Source organism: Lonchura striata, chromosome 3 (assembly GCF_046129695.1).
Source record: "Lonchura striata isolate bLonStr1 chromosome 3, bLonStr1.mat, whole genome shotgun sequence".
Classification (NCBI taxonomy): Eukaryota; Metazoa; Chordata; class Aves; order Passeriformes; family Estrildidae; genus Lonchura; species Lonchura striata.
In genome coordinates, this window is record NC_134605.1 from 54,192,731 (window position 1) to 54,216,267 (window position 23,537).

Below are 23,537 nucleotides of genomic sequence, written 5' to 3' on the forward strand. Positions count from 1 at the left end.
TTGGAATTGTTCAAACCAGGATTAAATAATACCATTATACCTTTCTCTTCTCTTCTCTTTCTTCTTGGTTCTGGAAAAAATTGAAAGAAAGTGATGTCTTGATTGATGTAAGCTCAAAAAACTATTCTGAGAAGAAAATATAGGATTGTTATCATCAAAGACACAAAATAATACAACAGACCAAATAACCTAATTCTCTCACAGTTCAAGGATTCCTCTATCAGATGCAGTGATGATCTTGACACCACAGTCAAAATGACATGCATGCTCCAGTTTTAGTTTCATGCATTCTAATAAATTTAAACACTTTTTATAAAAAGCAATTTCTTCTTTTCACATTTATCACACTGCAGTTTTTCTAAGATGTCCTTCTCTAAGCTTTTCCAGGAGATTATTTTATTACTTGTGGCAAAGTCCAATTCTATTCCAAAGCACCCACGGGATTTTGGGGCATTTTTCATGGGAAAAAGACTAGAGGAGAGGAGGAGTCATCTGCCTGCCGTCTAGATTAGAAAAAAATGAGTTAGTGATGGGTGCTCTGTGTAAAATATTGTTTAATTTATACAGCACATGGACTATTAGGAAACAGCTTTGAATAGGTTTTTAGAAGTATCATGAACAGGAAGTTTCCCAAAATACTAATTTTTTGCCTAGCAACCCAGTCCCTATAATTAGACCCTTAGATACATGCTATGAAATATGTTAAAAGATAGAAAGAAGGAAGCTGGGGAAGAAACACTTATTTACATTCATTGTTTGCTGTTGAAATACTGGTTGTTACAACTAAAAATACACTTTACCTGTCTATACTGAATCTTAAATTAGTACAGCGTTTGATAAAGTGATGAAATTATATATCACATCAATTCATAATCATCAGCAGCTGAGAATTAAGGTGGCGCAGAGATGAAAAAAACCTAATTGTATGTTTTTGTAGTGTGAAAAACTATTTACATAATTTAAAATAATGACATTTTGGAACGAAAATATGTACTTTAAAGCAACACTCTTCATCAAGATACAGCTTACTAAAATTCCTGGGAATTAAGAGTGCCTTGCAGTTTTATTTGCTGAAGTCCACTACGCGATCTGTCCCAACCCAAACCAAAACCCTTATGAGCCTGCTAAAAAAGACTCGATTCAAAAGAGGCTTTGACAAGTTCTTCCGATTGTCCCTCTGCGCGGTTTGGGCTGTCGGCACGCTGAACGCCTCCGAAGGGCGATGCCGCCCGGCTGCGCGGCCGCGGAGGGGAAGGAGGAGGAAAGGCGGCTGCGTGTGCCAGCCCAGCTCGCTTTCCTTCCGGGTTGCAGCCTCCTCCTCCTCCTCCTCCTCCTGCTGCTGCTGCTGCTCCTGCATGCCCTGGGCCATGGGGGCGGCTGCCGGCGGGGCCGCCCATGGCGGGGCCGTGGCCGCAGCGCCGCTGGAGCCCGGGCGCGGGCTGTCCCTGCCCCGGGGGGCTGGGAGCTCTGCGGCATCCCAGGACAAGCTCTTCTTAATCAAAGGTGCAGACAGCCTTCCTTCCTCTCCTCCCCTGCACGGGTCGGGGACGAGCAGCAGCGTGTGCGGCAGGCCCGAGACTGGCCCCAGGTCTCGTCCCTCTCTCCGGCTCCTGGAGATAAGGCGAGACGTTTGGGAGTGGCCTCGCTGAGGCTTCTGGACCAGCAAGGGCGGCCGCCCTTGCGCTCGCCCTTGGCAGCGCGGCGCTCGCCCTGCAGCCGCGCTGCCCCGGGCGGCACGGGCGCGGCGCGGAGCCGCCGCCTGCCCTCGGGGGTCCGCGCTCGGCACCGCCCGGCCCCGGGGACGGGAGCCTCGGGAAGAGGCGGCTCCTGCGGGCTCCAGGCAGCGCCGCGGGTTCCCTAAGGGAAGGAGCCGGCGTCCCGGGCTGGGTCCGAGCCGCGAGAACCGCGGCCAGGGCAGAGCCGGTGTCCGCAGCCGCACACAGCTGCAGGGCAGCGGGCTGGCGGCGCTGTGCGGCGTTATGTTTATATAATATTGTAGTTTGTATCCCTAACTCCGGGCTGCTCCCGGTGTTGCTCGGTCTCCCCGCGCCCCCCGGCGGAGCGGAGGCCGGGGCTCGGCGGCCCCGTCCCAGCGCCGCCGGCCGGGACATCCCGGGCAGCCCCGTCCGGAGGATGCACGTACCGCCGGTATTAATAGTTACTGTGTCTGAAACTGCGGAAATGTTGGTTACAGACCTGGAAATGTAAAACTTAGTGGGCTACATAATTCGGCTATGGTGCGAAGTCTTTTTGCTCCCGGGCAAAGTCTTTTTGCTCCCTTACAGATTTTGCTGACAAGAGTACAGGAAACTTCCTCACCACACTAATCAGATCAATAACTTTCTAAAAAGTGAGACCTAACTTAACTGTATTTATGCTTACTTCCTGTTCAGACCTTTTTAAAATTACCTAACTGGTGTTAGGAAAGGGGAAACAGGCTGAGTATCAATACCTGCAAAGGAAGAACATGTAACCCCCTGGAATTTTTAAATTCTAGTATGAATCAGGTTGGTTTCTACAGTGCAGTAAGTCTTAATAACAAGCCTTTTTCTTAAAAGTGGGCAGGTATGGCTAATGTGCCTTTGGTACAAGAGCTAGAAAGGATCAAGGTACCTCAAGTGACTTTGGAAACACTGAAAGGACTGAAAAGCAAGGGATGCTTTCTTTCTTGGGGTAGCTTTCACTAGTGTAATTTTCTTTCTTTTTTAATAAAAATAATTCAGTTATTTATTTTTTTTTTATTTTTAAATAGAGCAGTAAAATATAAAGCTTGAGAACAAGTGTTGCTTATGTAATGGTCTTCAGAGGAATTGGTATTTGCCATTTGAAATCACCAAGTGGTGCAACAAAACCAATTACATTTCCCATTTAGGGAAAGGTGAGATGTCGCCATAGAACAAGTTGATTTTAGTAGGCTGACTGTGGAATGTCAAAGTACTGCAAAAAAAGTACTGCAAAAATCCAAAATCCTGGGATTTGAATTTTTGTGTGTGGCTTGAAAATACATACACGTGCTGTTATTTTCAAAATTACCTGTTTCATAGAACTATTCTTTGTTTTGCTATTTTGTCATACTGAGTCAGCATAAAAAATGTAGACAACTGTGCCTTTCCCTTTAGCATGTGTTAACAGTTCTTATATTTTCAGATTTTATTTTCTAAATAGGTAGATTGGTTTTTTTCTTCCCTTTAAGTAACAAGGTCTTGATTTTTATTTCTTCAACTTTTCTTGGCAGGTGGAATTTTTCTAGGTACTGTTGCTACAGCAGGAATGATAGCAGGTTTTGGCACTACACTTGCAATGACAAAAAAGAAGAACCCAGACTGGTTCAGTAAGGTTTGTTCTTTTAAGCCATTTTCTAATAGTCATACACAGGAAATAAGAACACATTGAATGCTTTATAGACATGCTGATATACGTGGAACTTGGCAGTGTTGATGATAAGAGCATTAGATTTAATTGAATTCAGTATGGGTGTAGGACTAGTTTAAAAATTTATTAAGAGTTGTATACTCTGAATACTTTAGTACTTGAGAATAGCTGAAATACATCATGCTTACGCTGTTTGCTGGAATCATACTTCTGGTTAGTGAAATACAGTTACCGATATCTTTTAATTCTGTGATGTGAGCACACTTCGGACATGAGCCTGCATCACCTCAGGGATCCACTTCACCGTGCTGTCTCATAGTGCTGCAGTGAGTCTCAAAGCTAGGTGACTGCAGTAAGGATGGGAATGAGGAGGTACAAGGCTGTAAGTTGTGGAATATGTAAGTGGAATCATTTAGTCAAAATTAAAGCTCTCCACTCCCATCCCACTGTGTAAGGGGAAGGATGAGAATGAGTACTAGGGGACTGTGAAACCCCATGGCCAGAATGAATCTGAGCTCATGCAATTACTGACTGGATCCACCTGTGCATTGTTGAAGAACTGCAAAGCAGAACTAGCATTATACTGTGTTGGTATATTAGTTTGAAACACAGTACGTTTAATTGAAGGATGCTTTTTTCCTCACTAATGCTTTGTGATTGCCAAAAGCATAAAAATTAGGCCCTTAAAATTGATCAGTCTCATCTCCACCAAGCTCTTAAAATGCAACATGTATTTTTAGGGATTTAAGAACTGATCAATTTTGTTTATTTAAAAAATGATGATTCAATAACATATCAATGTTACTGTCAATTCAGTGCATATTGAAAAAAAAATTCTTCCATTGTACTTTATATCAGACCCTTCATTTCTGATCACTCATAATCTCCCTTTTTGGTCAAAGAGCATGAGATCCTTCATTTGCTTTCCTTTTCCTCTGTAGGCTGCTGTGTCATAACTTATCCATTGCCTTTACAGAAACAATAAGCATGAATTTCTTTTTTGAAATAGACAAAATAGAAAACTTCACGAGAAGTTATTTCACAAGCTGTGGAACTACATTGCAATAAGGAAATTGTCTGCTTTTTTACAATTTTTTTTTTTTTTAACTTCTTTTCTCTTGAGCACTGCATTTTTTTCCAGCTTGCATATATTCCTGGGTGTTTGAGCTGTCCTGGTGTCAGTGTGAAATTTATCAAGAGTGACATTGCATTGACATCTGAGAATATGTATGTTAGAGATGTCATCAAGTGATATATATAATTTTGATCTTTACTGAAAACTGTATCTGCTGCTATTTGTGCAAAAGAATTATAACTGTTTGCTAGCAAAAATCTGATTTCATGGGCCCCTCGACTTCAATACTGCAGAGTGTAGAAAGATACTTTTTTTTTAAGGTACTTGTCAGTGAGCAGTTTAAAAAATGAAAGACTAGACTTTGAGAATGGCTTAACTCTCTATAGAAGCTCTCCAAGGTACCAATGAGGTTTTGCATTAGCATTCTTAAATTTGTAGCTAGTAACTCTTAATAATACATCATGTATAATAATAACTATAGGAGATGTCACCTTTTTTAGATGTTCAATGGCTAAATATTATTTTTATCCATGTTAAGGTGAGGCCATATTTTGACAGGTACTTTAAGCCTATATCAGCCAGCACTGGTGTTGAAATGCCAGTTTTCTGGCATTTTATTCCTGTTCCAGTGAAACCACCAATATGTATGCTATTGGGTTGGTGATATACTCCTGGTTAATTTATGGGATTTTTTTGTTAAACTTATAAGCTCAGCTGCAGCAGCCGCCATTTGAAAAGTGTCCAGTTTTACCAGCATTTATCCAGGTGTTTAATTTCACAATGGATTAGGTCACACAAAAGAGCGAACACACTGTATACAATCAACCAAAACAGTTGAACGCACTTTATTTTAGGCACTGCTTCCTTTTAGACATGCTCTGCACACAAAGGGGCAGTTACACAATCAAGGCCTGTGTCTGAATAAAAAAAGCAATGATTTTTTTTCCTTCTCCCACTTCCTGTTTATATCTTCCAGAGGAAAACAAAACAACAACAATCAACCAAAGGAAAAAACCAGCATATATTTGGAAAACAAACCTGTTAATTCTGGAAAGACTCAATATTGTTTAAAAGCTCATTTTTTAAATTGAAGAATTTTTTTTTCCAAAAATACATAAGAGTAGTGATAAGAAAATAATTTGAACATAGAATAACAAGTTAGCGAATAAAATTCAATTATCTTAAATTTTTTTTTTGTTGGTGTCATCTTTTTCTTCCATGCTACCATTGTCCTTTTTTAATTTTTTAGCATTTCATTAATCAGCTTTCTTGATGCTCTGAACACCGTATCTGATAATCATTTAACCAACTGTCTTGTTTTCAGAAACCCTTATCTGTCTACTTAAGTTCCTTGAGGAATCAGCCTGGGACTGAACCCTGTTTGACTGCAGTCAGTAAAACCAGATCAGTTGTTTCCACTTAACACTATTTTTTTGGGACAATCAAGCATTTAAATAGTAGTTGGTTGGGTTTTTTCCAGCAATTTTCACAGATAATGACTCCTATTTAAAGATTCTGTGTAGAGGATATTTTTGTCCATTCATTTCCCATCTTCCAAATGGGACCATTTTTTCTCAGTGTTGTTATACATGGTTAGACTATGGAAGCAGGAAAAATGTCAAAAGTAATCAGCATTTCAATACTCCGAGCAGTCTCTGCTGAAGGAGTTATAATAGTTCGTTATCTGTGGTAAGGAGATAATAGGACCTGATATTATAGTGTGACTAGAGATCTCTGCCGTTTGTGTGTGTTTGCTTACAGTGTTGTTTTTGTTAACAGCTTCCACTTTGGGATGTACAAATTTGAATAAATAAGGATCAAGATACATTTTGCTTGTGCCCTTTCCTAGTGCATATTTGTCCTTGGGTAGCTGAGCCTACAGCTGAATCCCAAGGGAGAGTGTCAGTACTGAGGACTGTCTAAGGATCATTTTAACATTTCAATAAATACAAAGCCAAGAGGAGAAAAACTACTCATGCTGCTTGAATGACCATAGTGGTAGGCATTAAGTATGTTTAGAAGAAAATATTTTAAAAGAAGTTAAAAATATAAAGCAAAAATACAAAAGATTTTCCCTCACATTTAGTGATGAGAAGAAAAACCCACCAGCTATTTGGCATGTTTTAGAGAAAAGTATTTTTGATCCTTCCACAAGGATTAATTTTGCTTTTCAGTATTTTAGGCTATCAATGAAGTAATTTTTTGTAATTTTATGTGCAATCTCATTTATGTTGCCCCTGAGCAATACTTAGTTGTTTTTTTTCCAAGATATCCAGTTAAGTAGAACTGTTGAGTTGTGTAAGGACTATAAATGCCAATCTATAACAATTAGCATCTGAAATCTGTGTTTGCATGTGAACAACTGAACAGTGATCCTTTGAAGAGGAAAAAAATCCTCTGAATGGCAGTTGCCACTGTGAGCAAGAGAATTCTGTCTGTGTCACTGCCGCTGTGGGTGCAGTGAAGTTTTGCTGTACCAAATAGGTGCAGTACCATGGGTGTTGTGAGCCGAGAATGGCTGGCTAGCAGGGAGTGTGGGGTGCACATGGATTGATGCCACCCAGCAGGTGCCTGGTCCCCCTGGAAGCTGCAATGTCCATTAATGTGCTGTGGCAGAGGGGTTTCCTTATGGTTGGGACCCCATCATAGCCAAGGCTGCATTCTTGGCCTGAGGTGGCTTTTCCAAGTGATAGCATTTTCAAGGTACTTGTGTTTTCAGGACATGTCTCATGGCAAACTTCTGTGGCAGCAGCATGTTAAAACCACCTACTCTTGTAGGTGTTTTCTGACAAAAATGAGAAGTGTGGAGACCACACAGCATTTTCAGTGTTGTTGCTTGGTGAACTCTGCAGGGGAATGGGTTCAGTGTTGTTTGCTTTTACAGAATTTTCCCTAATAGCTTCCAGAGCTTCTTCAGAGTTGTAGTCCTCTTAAATTAGTCCCTGGGTCACTGCAATAACCTTTCTGTGTCCAGATGAAAGCTGCTTGTGTTCTTGCAGGTTCCAGAAGTGCAGATAAAGACCTATAGTCTATCTGTTGCCCCCCATGAAAAAGGACCAAAATCATTGACATGCAGTGATTATGTTCAGATATCACTGGCCTAAAGGCTTGTGACTGGTTTAGATTCAGTTTTCATTTTGACTGGTGATACAACTGAGTGTTGGCTTCTTGTGCCCATGGAACAACTTACTCTAGTATTTCTGGGCAGTGAAAGTCATCCCCAAGTGGCACTGACAAGTATGAAATCTGTTCCTGGTAGGAAGGCACTTCACCAAGCCCCTTTCTTGGCTCTTGAGGTATGCTGGGAGCCATAAGATTTTCTGTGGCCACGCTAGTGCAACTGACAGGTCAGGAAAAAATCTAAATCACCAACTTTCTTAGTTTTTTTTTTTTTTTTCCCAATTATTGTTCACTTTGTCATAAACTTTTTACCTTTGGTTCTAGGGGATTACTGCCACAGCTGCACTACCAGAGAGTGGTTCATCACTGGCCTTACGAGCCCTAGGGTGGGGCTCACTCTATGCATGGTGCGGAGTTGGATTGCTGAGTTTTGCCATCTGGAAGGCTCTGGGTGTGCACAGTGTGAGTAGCAAGTATGATCCCCTCAAATTTTTCCTTGGGTAATACATCTTGGGATGGCATCTCTGTATTACTTCAGCCTAAGAATTGCAACTTCATTCACCACCTGTAGAATGACTAACCAGAATGTGCAAACAGGGAAGGTGTTCTCATACCTGAAAAAAATGGCATGCTGTGGGAGGAGGCAGTTTAGGAGGAAGGAACAGTTTTGTCCTCCTTTCTGTTTATTTGCACAGATGTTTTAGATACTTCACAAAAGAGACAGTGCTCTATTTTAGAGACTGAAATAGTAGCTGCTAACTTTGCTTGTCGAACTGAAGGCTACCCCCCTGAATCCTGTTTTTAGAGCAGTACAGTTATTTGTCCAAGTTCTATTTTTTGCATCAGGACACAGAGGATGTAAGAAAAACTGAAAGGAAACCAGCTTGCTTTCTAGAAGCAGAAAGGGGACAGAAGACTGAGTATCCTGTGCATTAGAATGGTGGTCCTTGACATGTCATGTCAAGGCAAAGAAGCTTGGGAAGTGTTTGCATGTCCCAGGATACCAGCTACAGCAATCTTCAGTAAATTGATAATATTTCAGTAGTTCGCACTGTTGAGTGTGAACACTAAATTTCATGTGAACATTTTTGTTTGCCCCTAGTAATGAGCTATGACTTAAAAAGTCCTAATCATCTCTAAGCTTGGGAGAGACGTTTGCATCCTCTTTATGACTAGGAATGAATACTTTTACCTTACGTGGCAATTATTTATATATTCAGCAAAGCATATATAAAGGAGAAAGATGGTACTATTATTGTTTCTCAGTATTAATTGTGAAGGATAGTAAAATTCTGATTGTAAGCAGTTGCAGGTGTTCAATTTAGCAAACAAAACGGATGCTTCATTTGCATGTAGGAGCCCCTCCGTTCCAGCACTCACTCAAATTCTTTGCCAGCTCAGTCCCTGTGACTTTCTAGGTGGGATCTTGGTGAATAAAGGACTTGACTTTCACTTGCATGGTTTGAAGGAGAGTTCCAAGTAAGACTGAATTAAGTGTTTAATGTCTCGAGTAATCTTAAAGTACAAGAAGCCTCAATGGAAAATGAGATACGGTGGGTTGACAGAAGCTATATCAAAAGGAGTAACAGAGTCAGCAGATCTTGACGTGGGACTGGTGTGGCTGGGGAGGCCATGGGGCAGTTCCTGTCCTGGCTGGCCCGCAGCACAGCGGGGCAAGGCTGGCTGGGCTGGAGAAGAGTAGAGCTGGTCATTGAGGTTGGAGCAGTGCAGTGCAAGATATGCTCAGTGCTTCTTGTGCTTTGAGCGCTGCCCACGGCACACTGAAGGCAGTGGGATGTGCAGTCGGTGTCACTGAGCAGCCCTGATCCTTGTGCCATGGCCGGGAATGCTTTGTGAGCCGCCCGGCCCGGCAGGAAGCGATGGCGAGCCTCTCCCGCACACCTGGAGGGCAGAACTGAGCCAGGCGGGCGCTCTGCCACCCGGTCCCGGTTGGCTTCTGGGGTCTCTCCCTGCCCTCTCGGGGTCTGTGTCCCTGCCCTCACGGGGTCTGTGTCCCTGCCCTCACGGGGTCTGTGTCCCTGCCCTCTCGGGGTCTGTCCCTGCCCTCTGGGGTCTGTGTCCCTGCCCTCTGGGGTCTGTGTCCCTGCCCTCTGGGGTCTGTGTCCCTGCCCTCTCGGGGTCTGTGTCCCTGCACTCTGGGGTCTGTCCCTGCCCTCTCGGTGTCTGTGTCCCTTGCCCTCTCGGGGTCTGTGTCCCTGCCCTCTGGGGTCTGTGTCCCTTGCCCTCTCGGGGTCTGTGTCCCTGCCCTCTGGGGTCTGTCCCTGCCCTCTGGGGTCTGTGTCCCTGCCCTCTGGGGTCTGTGTCCCTGCCCTCTGGGGTCTGTCCCTGCCCTCTCGGGGTCTGTGTCCCTGCCCTCTCGGGGTCTGTGTCCCTGCCCTCTCGGGGTCTGTGTCCCTGCCCTCTGGGGTCTGTTCCTGCCCTCTGGGGTCTGTGTCCCTGCCCTCTCGGTGTCTGTGTCCCTTGCCCTCTCGGGGTCTGTGTCCCTGCCCTCTGGGGTCTGTGTCCCTTGCCCTCTCGGGGTCTGTGTCCCTGCCCTCTCGGGGTCTGTCCCTGCCCTCTCGGGGTCTGTGTCCCTGCCCTCTGGGGTCTGTGTCCCTGCCCTCTGGGGTCTGTCCCTGCCCTCTCGGGGTCTGTGTCCCTGCCCTCTCGGGGTCTGTGTCCCTGCCCTCTCGGGGTCTGTGTCCCTGCCCTCTGGGGTCTGTTCCTGCCCTCTGGGGTCTGTGTTCCTGCCCTCTGGGGAGTGTGTCCCTGCCCTCTGGGGTCTGTGTTCCTGCCCTCTCGGGGTCTGTCCCTGCCCTCTCGGGGTCTGTCCCTGCCCTCTCGGGGTCTGTGTCCCTGCCCTCTGGGGTCTGTTCCTGCCCTCTGGGGTCTGTGTTCCTGCCCTCTGGGGAGTGTGTCCCTGCCCTCTGGGGTCTGTGTCCCTGCCCTCTCGGGGTCTGTGTCCCTGCACTCTGGGGTCTGTCCCTGCCCTCTCGGTGTCTGTGTCCCTTGCCCTCTCGGGGTCTGTGTCCCTGCCCTCTGGGGTCTGTGTCCCTGCCCTCTGGGGTCTGTGTCCCTGCCCTGTGGGTCTGTCCCTGCCCTCTGGGGTCTGTCTGTGTCCCTGCCCTCTGGGGTCTGTCTGTGTCCCTGCCCTCTGGGGTCTGTCCCTGCCCTCTGGGGTCTGTCCCTGCCCTCTCGGGTCTGTGTCCCTGCCCTGTGGGTCTGTCCCTGCCCTCTGGGGTCTGTCTGTGTCCCTGCCCCGTTCCCCGCCGCTCCCCCGCGCCGGGCGCGGCGCGGCGCCGCCGCTGCCCCGCAGCGACCCCCGGTGGCGGCGGCCGGAGCCGCGGCGGGCGCGGCGCGGCTCACGGCCGGTGATGGCTGCGGCCGTGTCCGGGGCCAGCCGGGCTGTGGGCAGTCCGGCACTGCCGAGCCCGGCTGCCCCGGCAGGGCGGCCTCACTGCCCATCGCTGCCAACATTCTTCTGGTGGGATACGCGTTTCCTGTGAATTATTGATGCCAGCGAGTCATTGATAAAGTGTGTATTACCCTAAGCTTGGTGGCTGTTTAGATTATCTTGTCATCGCTTGCAAAGTCGGAGATGAAATGACAAGAGCAAAGTGGAGTGATATTTCCGTGATGAGTTGTAATTAATCTGTGTTAGTGGCGTGATTGCTCAGCAGTTTGTGTCGTGGAAGGAAACTGAAGCCACAGTTCAGGATGTCTCATTCTCACGCCTTCTGAGACAGCCTGTGTTTGCCCTAGAAGCAAGTTGTTGTTAAAAGATTCCTTCCAGGCACTGAGGTGATGCACCAGATTTGGTGATTCTAGATTTTTATTTAATCTTTGTGGTTCGTTAGTTCTTAAAACAGTGCTGTGACAATGCCTGCTTCCAGCTCTTAAATGGCTTTATTGTTAAAGGTGGTTTCCTATAGCTTTACAGTCTGCTGCTTTTATGCCAGCATCAAAACCCAGGAGTGAGAGTAAGTAACCGATCTTTATGTCTTAGTAAGGAATATAAAAGATTTTATGCTGTCTCAGGTTAGGTTGTTAACATTCCCTGATTGCAGTTGCCACTGTTGTAATCTGGTGCCAGGCTGATAAGTAATAAATGCTACTAAATCCCACTCAACTCTTATTATGAACTGAAGAAGTGATGGTTCAATGAGGACTTAGTTTGATAATGGTTTAAGTTATATTTTTCAGTAGTATTAAAAAAAATCTTTCTTTAGAACCTAGGTGATGGTGCTTATATACTTTTATATTGTAATTCTTGCAGAAAATAATCAGGTGTCAGTGATAACTAGACTTTTTAAACTTGGTTCCTGCAATCGCTTGGGAAAATATTTAAGTTTGTAGCACCTTTGATTATCTCTCAACATAGAAACTCTTTCTATATTAGTGAATATCATCGACCAGCAGCAATGGGCAGTGAAACATCAGCAGGCTGAGGACCTGATATCTACAACTATTCCAGGAATTTTCAAAATTTGGACTGACACTGACCTTGCCCCATGGCTTGAATGCCTGTTGGCAGTTGGACTATGTTATGTGCACTGCTAGAATGCTTCTTCAGATTTGTGTTACCCAAAGAAACTGCTGGTCATGCAGTTTGAGACTGTGCAGTAGTTACACAGACTCATGCCCAGGGAGCATGGACAACTGGGAGATTTGCTTCCAAAGAGCACTCCCATCTGAATCTGGGATTCATCCAGACGTACCTGCAGCCTTCCTCTCTGAGGCATCTTACAATGTGAAAACACACGTGTCATGTTAAAATGGCACCATTGTTTTCAGCAAGTTTATTTGCTATTTAACAACTTCCACATCATAGTATTATATTCCAGTGCATTAGCTTACTGGTTTTGAGCTTGCAACATCCATACCAAACTGGGAAAAATTTTAGTGCCATAGAATCATAGAATAACCAGGGTTGGAAGGGACCACTAGAGATCATGTAGTCCAATCCCCCTGCCGAGGCAGGGTCACCTACAACAGGTGACAATTTTCTATAAGTTTTCTATAATTTTTTAGACGTTAACTTTGGAGTTGTAAACCTTTCTTTTAAATTATACTCACAGCTATAGAGTACTATAGAGTAGACCTACTAACATCTGATGCTCTTTTTTCTTTCTTTTTTTTTAAGCTGCCAGCAATTATGAACCTTCTTTTAAAAGCAGAACAATACCCTCAGCCTTTGTAGACTAAAGTGTACAACAATTGACAAACAAGATAAATTATGCTTTAAAAGCCCTCTTGTTCTTCATGTCGTCAATAAATTAGGTTTCATTTCCTCAAAAATAAAAGCATTCTCTGTCCCATAGGAAAAGGGCCGGGATGATTCATATGTAGGTTTGTGAGATTCTGATTGTTGCTATTCTGTGGAAGGCTGGAAAAATAGAAGAATTGCTTAGCAATTTGTGACTAATAGACTTATAAAATATTAGTTTATCACTTTTATGGTGTCTTCTAATGAAATATCCCATTTTTCATTGATCTTAACCTTTAAAATATTAAGAGTCTAAAACAATTGCATGGCCATAAAGAAACATCTAAAACAATTAAAAACAGTGCAGGAATATATGCTTGTTGTAGCTTTGATGGTAAGAACATTTCCTAAGTGAACTGCTTTTCTCCATTAAAAAAGCTAACCTCTGAATCACCATTTTAAGCATAAAAATAACATCCCCCTTCTTATGTTGAGAGGTATTTATTATAATTTTTGAAGATCTAGTCATAGGCACAGTATAAATACAAAGTAGTATTGGGTTTAAGGATGGATTAATTTAAAACAGAAGATGAGAGCATGGAGACATAGTCTTCAAATATGGCATCTGTAAATTATACTAAGATTTATAAATCCCAGAGTAGGCATATTGTAGTGGCTGAAATGTTTATTCTATTTCATAAATGAGTAAATATTGCTATAAAAGCACCATATCTCCTAAAATAGAGTCATCCTAGAGTAATTCCTAAATATTTCTATTAGTTTATACTTATTGTAGTACTTAATCCTGACAAAAATATTATTTATGAAATTTCTATTCTTTATTGTGCTTGTATCTGATAGCATAATAGAAACTTACCTTTTCCTTGCTATTTTATGGTCTTGTGTTTCTATATAAATCAAATCTGCCATTATTTAATGCTCTTTTATTTCCTCAGTGCTAATTTAAACTCAAGATCTTAGAAGATGGAGTACTAGTACAAGTTAGCACTTCCTCCTCCTGTTTGTACTACATTTTTCTCTGCTGCTTATATTGCTTAATTGGTTTGGAGAAGACTTGCCTCCACACACATGTACTGCTAGTACTTTATTCAAGAAGGAAACAAAAGTGAAACCAATCAACTTCACTGTTTACTTGATAAGGCAGAATGCTTATTCAAGGATTAAGATCATAATTTTTGTACTGGAAAGCTGCTACACTCTGCTTTATGAATAGGGCCAGCTGTAAGAGAGAATTTCAAGAAATAGAAAGGCTGCAACTGTGGCTGTCTTGAGGAGTTTCACTCTTCTGTCGGGGTAGAGACTTGCAGCTGTTGGCTGCAACCAGCCCATTGGGAAGCCTGTGGTCTGAAATGCCTCTGTGCCACCCTGCATGTGTGAGTGGGTTGATCCCATCTTGGCCACGTGCAGCTGCAAGCTGTGCATGTACATGTAGAATCTGAATCCAGGCATCTCTGATGGGTGCAAGTTCCTTGTGCTACATCTTGTTCCCATGGCATCATCCAGTGTGAAGTGTGGTGCGTGGCCATGCTTGCCTGGGGGCATCTGGCTGTCCCTGCCTGCCTCTGGGTATCACACTGGCTCTGACAGCTTCCTGCATGGAATTCAGCCCCTGTCAAGGTGATGAAGCTGAAGCCTCACCAAAGAGTTTTGGGTTTTTGCTGGCACTTTCCCCTGCCTTAAAACTCACTTGTGGATGGTATATGTAATCTCACTTGCAGATGGTATATAATTATAATGATATTATAATTATAATATCATTCCTGGACATACCAAGGGGAAAAAAAATTACTCAGGTTGCTCACACAGACAATCCATATTTTTGAATTTAATTCAGAAATCCAGATTACAGCACAGAAGTGTCTATAGGGTTGGGACACTCAATCCTGAGATTTTGGGTCCATTAACCACCTAGCTTTATAAATTTGGATATTTAACTACTTTAAATTTAAAATTATTTCAAGACTAATTTTTCAAATTGCCGAGGGTGACTAAGGGGCAATGACTAATACATCATAATAGACTAATCACGTGGATGTCCTTTCCAGGCACCCAGATTTGAAAGTAAGATTTTTCAGAAATAAATGGCACATTTTTCTGTGATATCCACACTCCATTTTTCTGCATGGCAAAAACGTCTTTACTTTAAGATACTATATACTACAAAAATATAAGTATTTCACATTTATTTCAGAAATATCAACATAGGAATGTATAAAAGTGAAAAGAACACCCCTGTATTTATGAACCTAAGGGAATTACTTTTTTTTTCAGAATCCAGTTTACAAAATTTCTCTCTGTGAATAAAGAAATTGACCATAATTAGCTAACCATGTCCTTTTTTTTTTGTTCCTTAAATTCAAAATAATCTAGCCTTAACTCAGAACAGTTTTACTTTCTTTAGGCTTTTTACTAAGTGGGGCTAGTAAAACATGTTTGCGATGTAGATCAGCTCTCTTGCGATTTATGAATGAGCACCATGTCTTCTGCACTCATGGAAGAGTAACGTGAGGAAAGTATTTCATGTGTTTTACCTCTTCATGTGACCCAATAATTGGAAAAGAGGCAGCCTGACCCCTGAGACTTGACAGCTGACTATAGTTCTTTAGTAATTCAAGGCAGAATATGGAGTAGTTGTGGGAAGCTACTACAGACTTATAATTGTTTGGGAATTGTGGTAGATTTGCTGTAAATGATGGTCTTCTCCCCCTCTCCCTGTAAAGTTCACATAGGTTATTTTCATGTTGTTTTTATTTTTAAAAGCACAGGGCATATTTTACCCACTTACACAGGATTTATAGAGAAGAATTTGTGAGAAAATGTATTTATGTGTTTGTTTAATTTTGGGCACTGTAAATAGCCCTCTGATTTCACAGAGGGTGCTTGACACTGCACAAGGTTAGGCATGTGTGTAAGCCTCCATGAGACAGCGCCAGTATGAACTCCTGACTTCTCTAGATGGTTTAAACAATTCTGCTGCTGCTTTTCTCTGTGTAAGCCTGAAATGCTGGAATTAGCAAATAGGTGCTGAATGGGGTACTGTGAGAGTACATAGAAAATATTAGGTTGTTTACTGCCAGGATTGACTCTCTCAGGGCCATTTTCATAGACTTGTAGTTCTGCATAATCCATACGTTCACGATGCCTTTTCCAGTGAAGTGCAAGATGTAAGAATGTGAACCAGAACTCTATTTTCCATGTTATTCCAGAGCTGGCACAGAGAGGCCCTCAGTGAATGCCCCATTTTACACTGAGAGAAGGACAATCACCTTGAGCTGCCAGGCTGGCTGCTCTGCTTCTCCAGTCCTGCAAGGGCTCAGCACTTGTCATTTTCTACAAATAACTGGCTATTTCTGTATGTGGCCCTTGGTAATCATTTGCTAACAAGGGCAACAGCAGTCATTTTAAGATTTGGGAAAAGGTAGCAAGAGCAATCCTCAGTGATGCTTTTAAATCCAGGGCAGCCTGCCTCATCTTCATGCTTTGTGAAATGGATGGTGGCTGAGGAGAACTGGGGGCATGAACAGACTGTGTTCTGCTGCCACTTGATATTCCAGTTCAGGGCATCTAACCTCATTTCACTTGGAAGCTAATGTAAGCAGTTCTTACTGATACGAGTACTAAAATAGGAAACCAATAATTCCTGGAATCTGCGTTGTCCTATTATGAATGTCAGACATTAAAGAGAACATTTCTTCGTGAAACTTTCATTCTAGGAATCAAATAGACTCTTTTAGCCCCTCTTCCATTCATTTTAATATGAACGGCCATGTAAGTGCTCTCAGTAATAGTGCTATCCCAATTTTTGTGTGACATTCTGTCAACGATGTACATTAAAAAGAGATTATTAAATGGAAGATGCTTTTAGGTCCCCATATTTTTGCCATCTGAGGCAGGATCATTAGGTTAAGATAAGAAAATAACAGTGATCTGTAGCTATTACAGATTATTTAATGCAGTAAGGTAGATGATACCCTTTTAGAAAGAAGCCTGACAGAGGTAGAACAGTCACTGTAATTTATTTGGCAAGAAAAAACAGCGTAAAGCTCTGTAATATCTGTGATAAAAAAAATAAAATTCACTTGAGTGAAATTCACTTCAGAGAGTCGCCTGCAGGAATGGAGCATGCTGGAATGTTAAGAAATGTTTTACAAATTGTTCATGTATCACTAGGTTCAGGAGTGGCAGTTGAGAGTGGCCTATGGTACTGAAGGCAGCAGGAAGAGGTAAAATACATTCAGCTTTTAGTGCTTGGTTTACTGCACTATTAATTGAAGACATTATCACAGTTGAACTGAGTACCCCAGTGCCAGTGTGGCTGCCAGTAATAAAGAGGCAGTCATTGCAGTGAGTTATGCAAAATATTCCAGTGCTTAATACATAGCACATTAGCTCTTGTGATTAAATTAAAGCCTTTTGATTTGAGACCACTGGTGTGAGTATTGTGGAATCTGAAGGAAATACAGGAGGAGATTTCCGCAAAGGGAGGAGAGAGGAGAAGAGACCTCTCATGTTGCATGTCTGCTGAAAAGAAAAGGCAGGGCAAGACAGAGATTCCTAATCGCAGCATTTCCCTCATTTAGAAGTGTGTTTGTTGTCCCAAGAGTTAAAGCAAGTAAAGGCATGGTCTCAATTCTCACACCTCAAGTGTTCAGTATTAATAGAACATAAAGCTGATTAACTATCTTCACAAGAAGCTCACCACACTGCCAGAGGACTGGACACTGGTAAGCCCAGTTTGTTGAAGGACTAACTTAAATGTTTAGTGGACAAATTCTACTTTCAGTGCAAGGATACTTTGAAGTTGCAATGGGCCTATTATGACAGTGTAAGCTAAATGCAAGCAAGAACAACCTGGAAGCCAGTGGGAGGTACTTTGGAGGCCAAATTTAGTCCTAGTTGTAAAAATATATTAAATAGAGTTTGATCAGTCAAGGCCCAGAAGACTGAATTCCATGTCTCTGAAGAGTAATTTAGGCTGGAAAATACCTCTAAATAAAGTCTGTCCATTAAGAAGTTACAGCCTAAAATGGGTTGTTAGAATGGTTTGTAAGCAGGCACATATTGTCAGTGGGAGAGAAGGGACAGGAATTTAGGGATGTGATTTTCATGGTTATATATGTGGGTATCCACCAGTTCTGTGACATCAGAGAGTAGTTCTCTTTGAAAGCTTTCTCCATGGTTTAAGATAAGTGAGTTTTAGAGGAATGCTGAGTTCAGGAAAGACAGTGAATGGGATTTGGAAGTGCATTTGGGAGAGCACCACGCACAAATGTGTAAATGAAGGAAGAAACTCAGAAGCTGATGTTATTAGTGGAACAGGAGAAAAAGGGGAAGGTACCTTAGAGGTCCAGATCAAAGCCCTAATGAAACATTGGACTGCACTTTCTGACAGGGATGAGAGAGGGTAAATAGGAGACCGTGACTGGTACTAATTAAGTTGTTTAATGTCTTACCTAGTGAGAACTCAAAAACTGTTGTGGAGAGAAATAATCAGGTGCAGTATTTTTTAAGGGCTATAGAAATGAAAACTTCTAGTAAGAGTTAGTAGCTGTGACATTTGTACTGGGAAGAAATTGGCCCCGTTTTAGACATACAGTGAAGTCATGTATTAATGAGGCCCATGCCAGTCACTGCAGATAATGTCCTTAAAGAGCTGACAGCCTGAAGTGTAACACTAAGAGCTGACAGCCTAAAGTCTTACACTGAGCATACAATACACAGTAGTGATCAGCTTGGCATTATAATTTATTGAAATAGATCAATGTGCAGGAATCACAAAGAAAGAAAATCTGTGGAAAAACATAGGCATGTTCAAAATTGTCAATTGCAATGAAAAACTATTTTTGTGCAGAGCGGGCTTGTGGAAAAGGGCAGGTGGGAGAGGAAGTGGCAAATGAAACACTGAGTCTAGCATAACTTTCAAAGTGGTTTTACAAATAAGCATCAAAGTGTGAGAAGACAAGGCTGAGGAAATTTCTCAGGGAGTCTTAAAAGCAAAAGAAAGACATTGATTATTTCAAATCTGAACCACATGTTAAGGAGAAATTGCTTTCCCAGGAAGCTAGTTGCTTTTACCTGCAGAACATAAATTAATGTTCTGAGGGGACAGGAATCTATCTAATATTCCTAAATCTGCAGCTGCTAGCAGTGTTTCAGTACTTTCTAAATAAATACTTTTTTTTCTTTCAGAACTGAGTTGTAGTGTTTTATTTCCCAGTCAAGACTGCATTTGGTGTTCAAGAGTTAGGGTTTGGCATGTTAACAATTATGAGGTAGTTGTCGGAGTGGAATCACTGCTATTTCTGAGTTGCTCCACCCATCATCTTCTTTTTGGAGGCTTTTTACAATTGCTTTTAGTTTTCCTTTGGTTTTGTGCATCTTCAGTGGAGTAACAGAGGTGTCTTCTAGAGCTTATGACTGCATCATTTAAATTTATCACTAAGAAATTTAAGTCTGAGTTTAGAAGCAGCCAGAAAACCCACATTGCACCAGATCATTGGCTAGTGCTGAATGTTTTATCTTTGGTTATATCAATAGAGCTACAGTATTTTACATCAGGTTAGTATTTCACCATTCCTGTGTTCCAAACACCCAGATAAAACTTAGAGTGAGATGAAAGAGTAGAAGAGTTGAATCACTCTTTAGGAAGCAAAAAATGTTAAGTAAATTGAATTCTTTCTGCCCATCAGTGAGCTGGGATAACTTAATTACATAGGACTGGAAAAAACAGCTAAGCCAAAGCTCCTAAAACATTTCCTTCTATAAATACTTGTATCGAATTGGCAGCAATTGTTTAATGTAATTTGGGCTGTTCCTCTACATCAGCTCTGATACTGGTGTTTATTATTCTTGGAAACATTAGCTGTCTCTGACAGCTTCTCAGTTTTAAATGAGAAGCAAAAATACTAGTTTAGGAACAATTGTGGGTGATGGCCAAGATTTTGAAAAACCAAGAAGGAATAATTAATCAAAACAATTATCTGATCAGAATGAAATATAAAAAAGAGAGTGAATTTATTTTACTTAGGAACAAAATCAGGAAAAAGCAAAAAGGATAATTTGGCCCTGAATTTTCCTCCTACTTTATATAACATATATTTTTATTTGATTAGCAGTATCCAGGCATTATTACACAAAAACTAGGGTTCTGAAATGGTTTCATCCATCATAGTTAGCTACTGTCTTAATAAAGGACTGGTAATTTATTTGTAAATGATTTTATTCTTTGTATCAGCTGTAACTTGAATAATTACATTCTGGTAGCATGTCTGTAAAGAAGTACCAATTCTTTGTCAGAATTATTCATACACAAAAGGACTTGCAGAGAAAACAACCCAGAGGTATTTGTATAAATACGGATGACCTATAACACACAAAATGTAGGCATATGAGAGTAGATGGTTATGTGGCTGTTTGGAATATATGGATTTCCTGGAACCTCTCTGTGGGACATATTGCCTGAGACTTCATTTGCTCTTCAAGAGGTCATTGCATCCAGTGCTTGAATACCACATCCTGTCTTCTCTGTGTGAATGTCATTGATTCTGTCATAGAACTTCCTAAAAATAGCAGTCCAAAACTTCCCCTGTACATCCTGCTGTTTGTGTAACAGGATTTTCAGTGATCTGGTTTTTCCATGCCTATCCTTTAAAAATATATTATATGTAAAACTCCTGGAAGAAAGAAGGTCACTAAGTCTAAATGTTATGATAGAAGTGATTTTTATTTAAATGAATGTTTGGTTCTGGCATTCCAGCACTGTTGAATCATGTATTGGTGATAAAATTCTTAGCATAAATATAAAATATAAATATCATATATCTATATTTATATCTATATAATACGGAAATATTTCCCCTTCCACAGCATTTTAACAGCAGTGAAAGAAAAGCTTAGTCCCATATATTGTTATGAATCTTGTTTTCTTTCCTAGTGCTATATACATTTGAATGAGACTTTGTTTTGTCACCTGTATCCACATGGTGGGATAAACCTAAGGTGTCAGAGCTGAACAGCATTTTTCTTTAGCCCTTGTTTTAAAATCCTTGAAGAGACTACTGGACCTTTAATCCATTACAAGTGTAGAAAATGGTACTGCAGTCAAAATAGGGGCATGTTCCATGGAGGTAATTTTCTTCCAAACAAAAATATTTTAAGTGTGTGTGTGTATAATAATTCATGTAACAGCAGTGGATCATTCAGGCAAGCACTCTAAATCAGGCACCCTAGTGTGGTGCATTAGAAGGGGTGATTGTTGTGGGTCCCTTAATGCTTTTTCTCACATTGTTAATTGAACTAACATAATCAGAGGGAAAATCCTAGTTTTCTATTACTTTAAAAGCTTTTTATTTATTCTTTACCTCACACAGATTGTTTTGTGGGATAAGCGTGGGCTTCATGGCGCTACTTGATTTGTTCCCTAGTAGCAATTAACTGATTTTATTTTTAAATCTCTTTTATAGATGAAGGAATTCCAAAGTAAGATGCAATCAATCTTTCCAGCAATTCCTAAAAATAGTGAGTCCAGTGTTGAATGGGAAAACTTACTTAAGTCCAAGTGAAAGACCCAGAGAGCCATTTGGAGATATCTTCCAGCAAGAACAGGAGTGGAAGTAGCAGAAGTGTCCCCTCTGGAAAAACAAAGAAGACTCAGACTGAGCAAGTTACTGACTGAGTGCATTGAACCTGGGAATGCCAGTTAATGTCGAGGAGGAAGGGATTTCAAACCAAACCAAACCAAACCAAACCAAACCAAACCAAACCAAACCAATTTATACTGTACTTTTTCAGCATGTTTGGTATAGTTGATTCATGAGAAAATGAACCCTCCAAGATAAGTTGCATTCATCTGGAAAGAAGAGTTAAAGAAGAAACTAATTTTGATTGGTAAATATATTAATATAATCCCAGTAAACTCCTGTTCCATCCCGCGTTTCAAGAAGAATTTGATGAAATTTCTCTAGGAAACAAGAACAGTACTTTTAGTGACTTGTCCTATTAGGAATATAAGCATCAAATCAATCATAACAGATCTCTTGCTGAGCCTGAGGGTAAAGCATATAGTATTCTCTTCAAAACTAAAGGACAGATTTGAATTTACAACAGAGATAGTATCTAAATAATTTTTATATGTCCGAAGAGTTAGTTTAAAACCCAGTATGCAAGTTGTGACCTATGAGCTCCTCTGCAGAGCATCAGAAGAGAGCTCCACAAAGTTCACCGTTTTCTCAGTATTAACTTTTTAAAATTGGATCCCACAGTAATGAATTGGATTGTGTGTATAAAAGTCTCTGCTATATTGTATATCAATTGAAATAATAAGTAAAAAAGGTAGAAAACAGTGAGACACCCAGTCAGTCCTACACAAATGTTTTCAGCTAAGAAAGTGTATGGGCAGGACTAATTTTGTGTGTCCCAGTCATTTCTGTGGCTCTTCTACCAGGAGAAGCAATGTGACATTTTCCACACTGCAGTAATCTCATGAAGTGTGGGTGTGAACTACAAAGAGTAATGTCTTACTCAAATGTTGTATTTGCAGAACTGAAGATACATAAAACTGCAGAAATAAAAAAAAGTCTATCAGTGAACTGTCCTTTGTTGCTCTGAGATTTTCTTATTAATTGGACAAAGTCCAGTTAGTCAGTTGTCAGATTCAATAAAGTCCTTATAAAACTTGCTTTTTGTGATTTAAGTCTTTATATTCCTAGAAAAGAATGTAAAAAAGCTTTAAATGACAGATAAAGAATAGAGAAGTATAGTTTTTCTATGAAACATGACACTAAAATACTACCTTTAAAACAATTAAAGTGTAATAATTGATGTCTTTTCCAGAGCTTTTCCATGCTTGTAATTCAATATTAAATATATTGTGAATACTGCCATCATACACACATGAAAAATAGTAGAGTTTTTGTATTTTTGTTAGTTTCATGTGAGTGGTGATACCTGTTTTGCTTACAGTTAAGCATAGTAGTGCTGACTTGCCAAGTTTAACAAGTAGCTGTGTCATTATAGCTGGTCAGATACTGAAGCGGACTAAATAAATGCAAATTGCATAATGTCCTTAGGATTACTTTTAGTTTCTAAGGTAGGATTTGGGTCATCTTTATCTGGGTTAAATAGCTCACCTAAATCAGTCATTCAAAGTGCCCTGTGCGTTCAATGGAGAAAGGCTGGCCAGAGGGTGGCTTGCCCTGTACTGAAGTGAATGGCTGTCCCTGAAATTGTACAAAGCGTGGGATCTGTCCTGCCTTTGGAGAGAGCTGTCCTACCCTTGCTTACCCCCATTGGCACAGTGACTGCACATGGACACAGTTCAGGAGAAACTCGGAAGGAAAATGAGTGTTCTTCTAGCACTTTAGAGCTCTGAGGGATAGGTAGGTGTGAGTCTTGGCACAAGAGAACTGTCCTTTCTGGAAATGGTTAGCCATTGGATTAGTGTAACTGTATTATTAAAAAAAAAAAATCATTATGACAGATCAGAGTAATTAAGTCTGGGGGTGCCCAGTAACAAGGACATACCAGATGATCCTCCTAAAAAAATGCTGACAGTGACATATACAGACAAATCTTTAAAATAGAATCACACTTACAGGGCAAGTACAGAGTGATGACATAAATCCATGTTGAGGTATAAGTCTGAACATTAAACATGTTTCAAAGAGAGAGGAATTCATAGCTCATCATATTCCAAACTTTATTCTGTGCTTTTGGCTGGAAATGGATTTTCTCTAGATAAGGGTT

At 41.2% G+C, this 23,537-nt stretch overlaps 1 protein-coding gene across 1 annotated transcript; it reads left to right on the top strand.

The window, feature by feature from the left end:
- The first annotated feature begins 1,183 nt into the window (after positions 1 to 1,183).
- TMEM242 (transmembrane protein 242) lies at positions 1,184 to 22,470 on the top strand. The gene is given in 6 exon segments (XM_021532091.3): positions 1,184 to 1,307; positions 1,310 to 1,338; positions 1,341 to 1,503; positions 3,236 to 3,336; positions 7,892 to 8,029; positions 21,257 to 22,470. Coding segments are annotated over 6 exon segments (615 nt in total). The 5' UTR covers positions 1,184 to 1,222; the 3' UTR covers positions 21,356 to 22,470.
- The last annotated feature ends 1,067 nt before the right edge of the window (positions 22,471 to 23,537 follow it).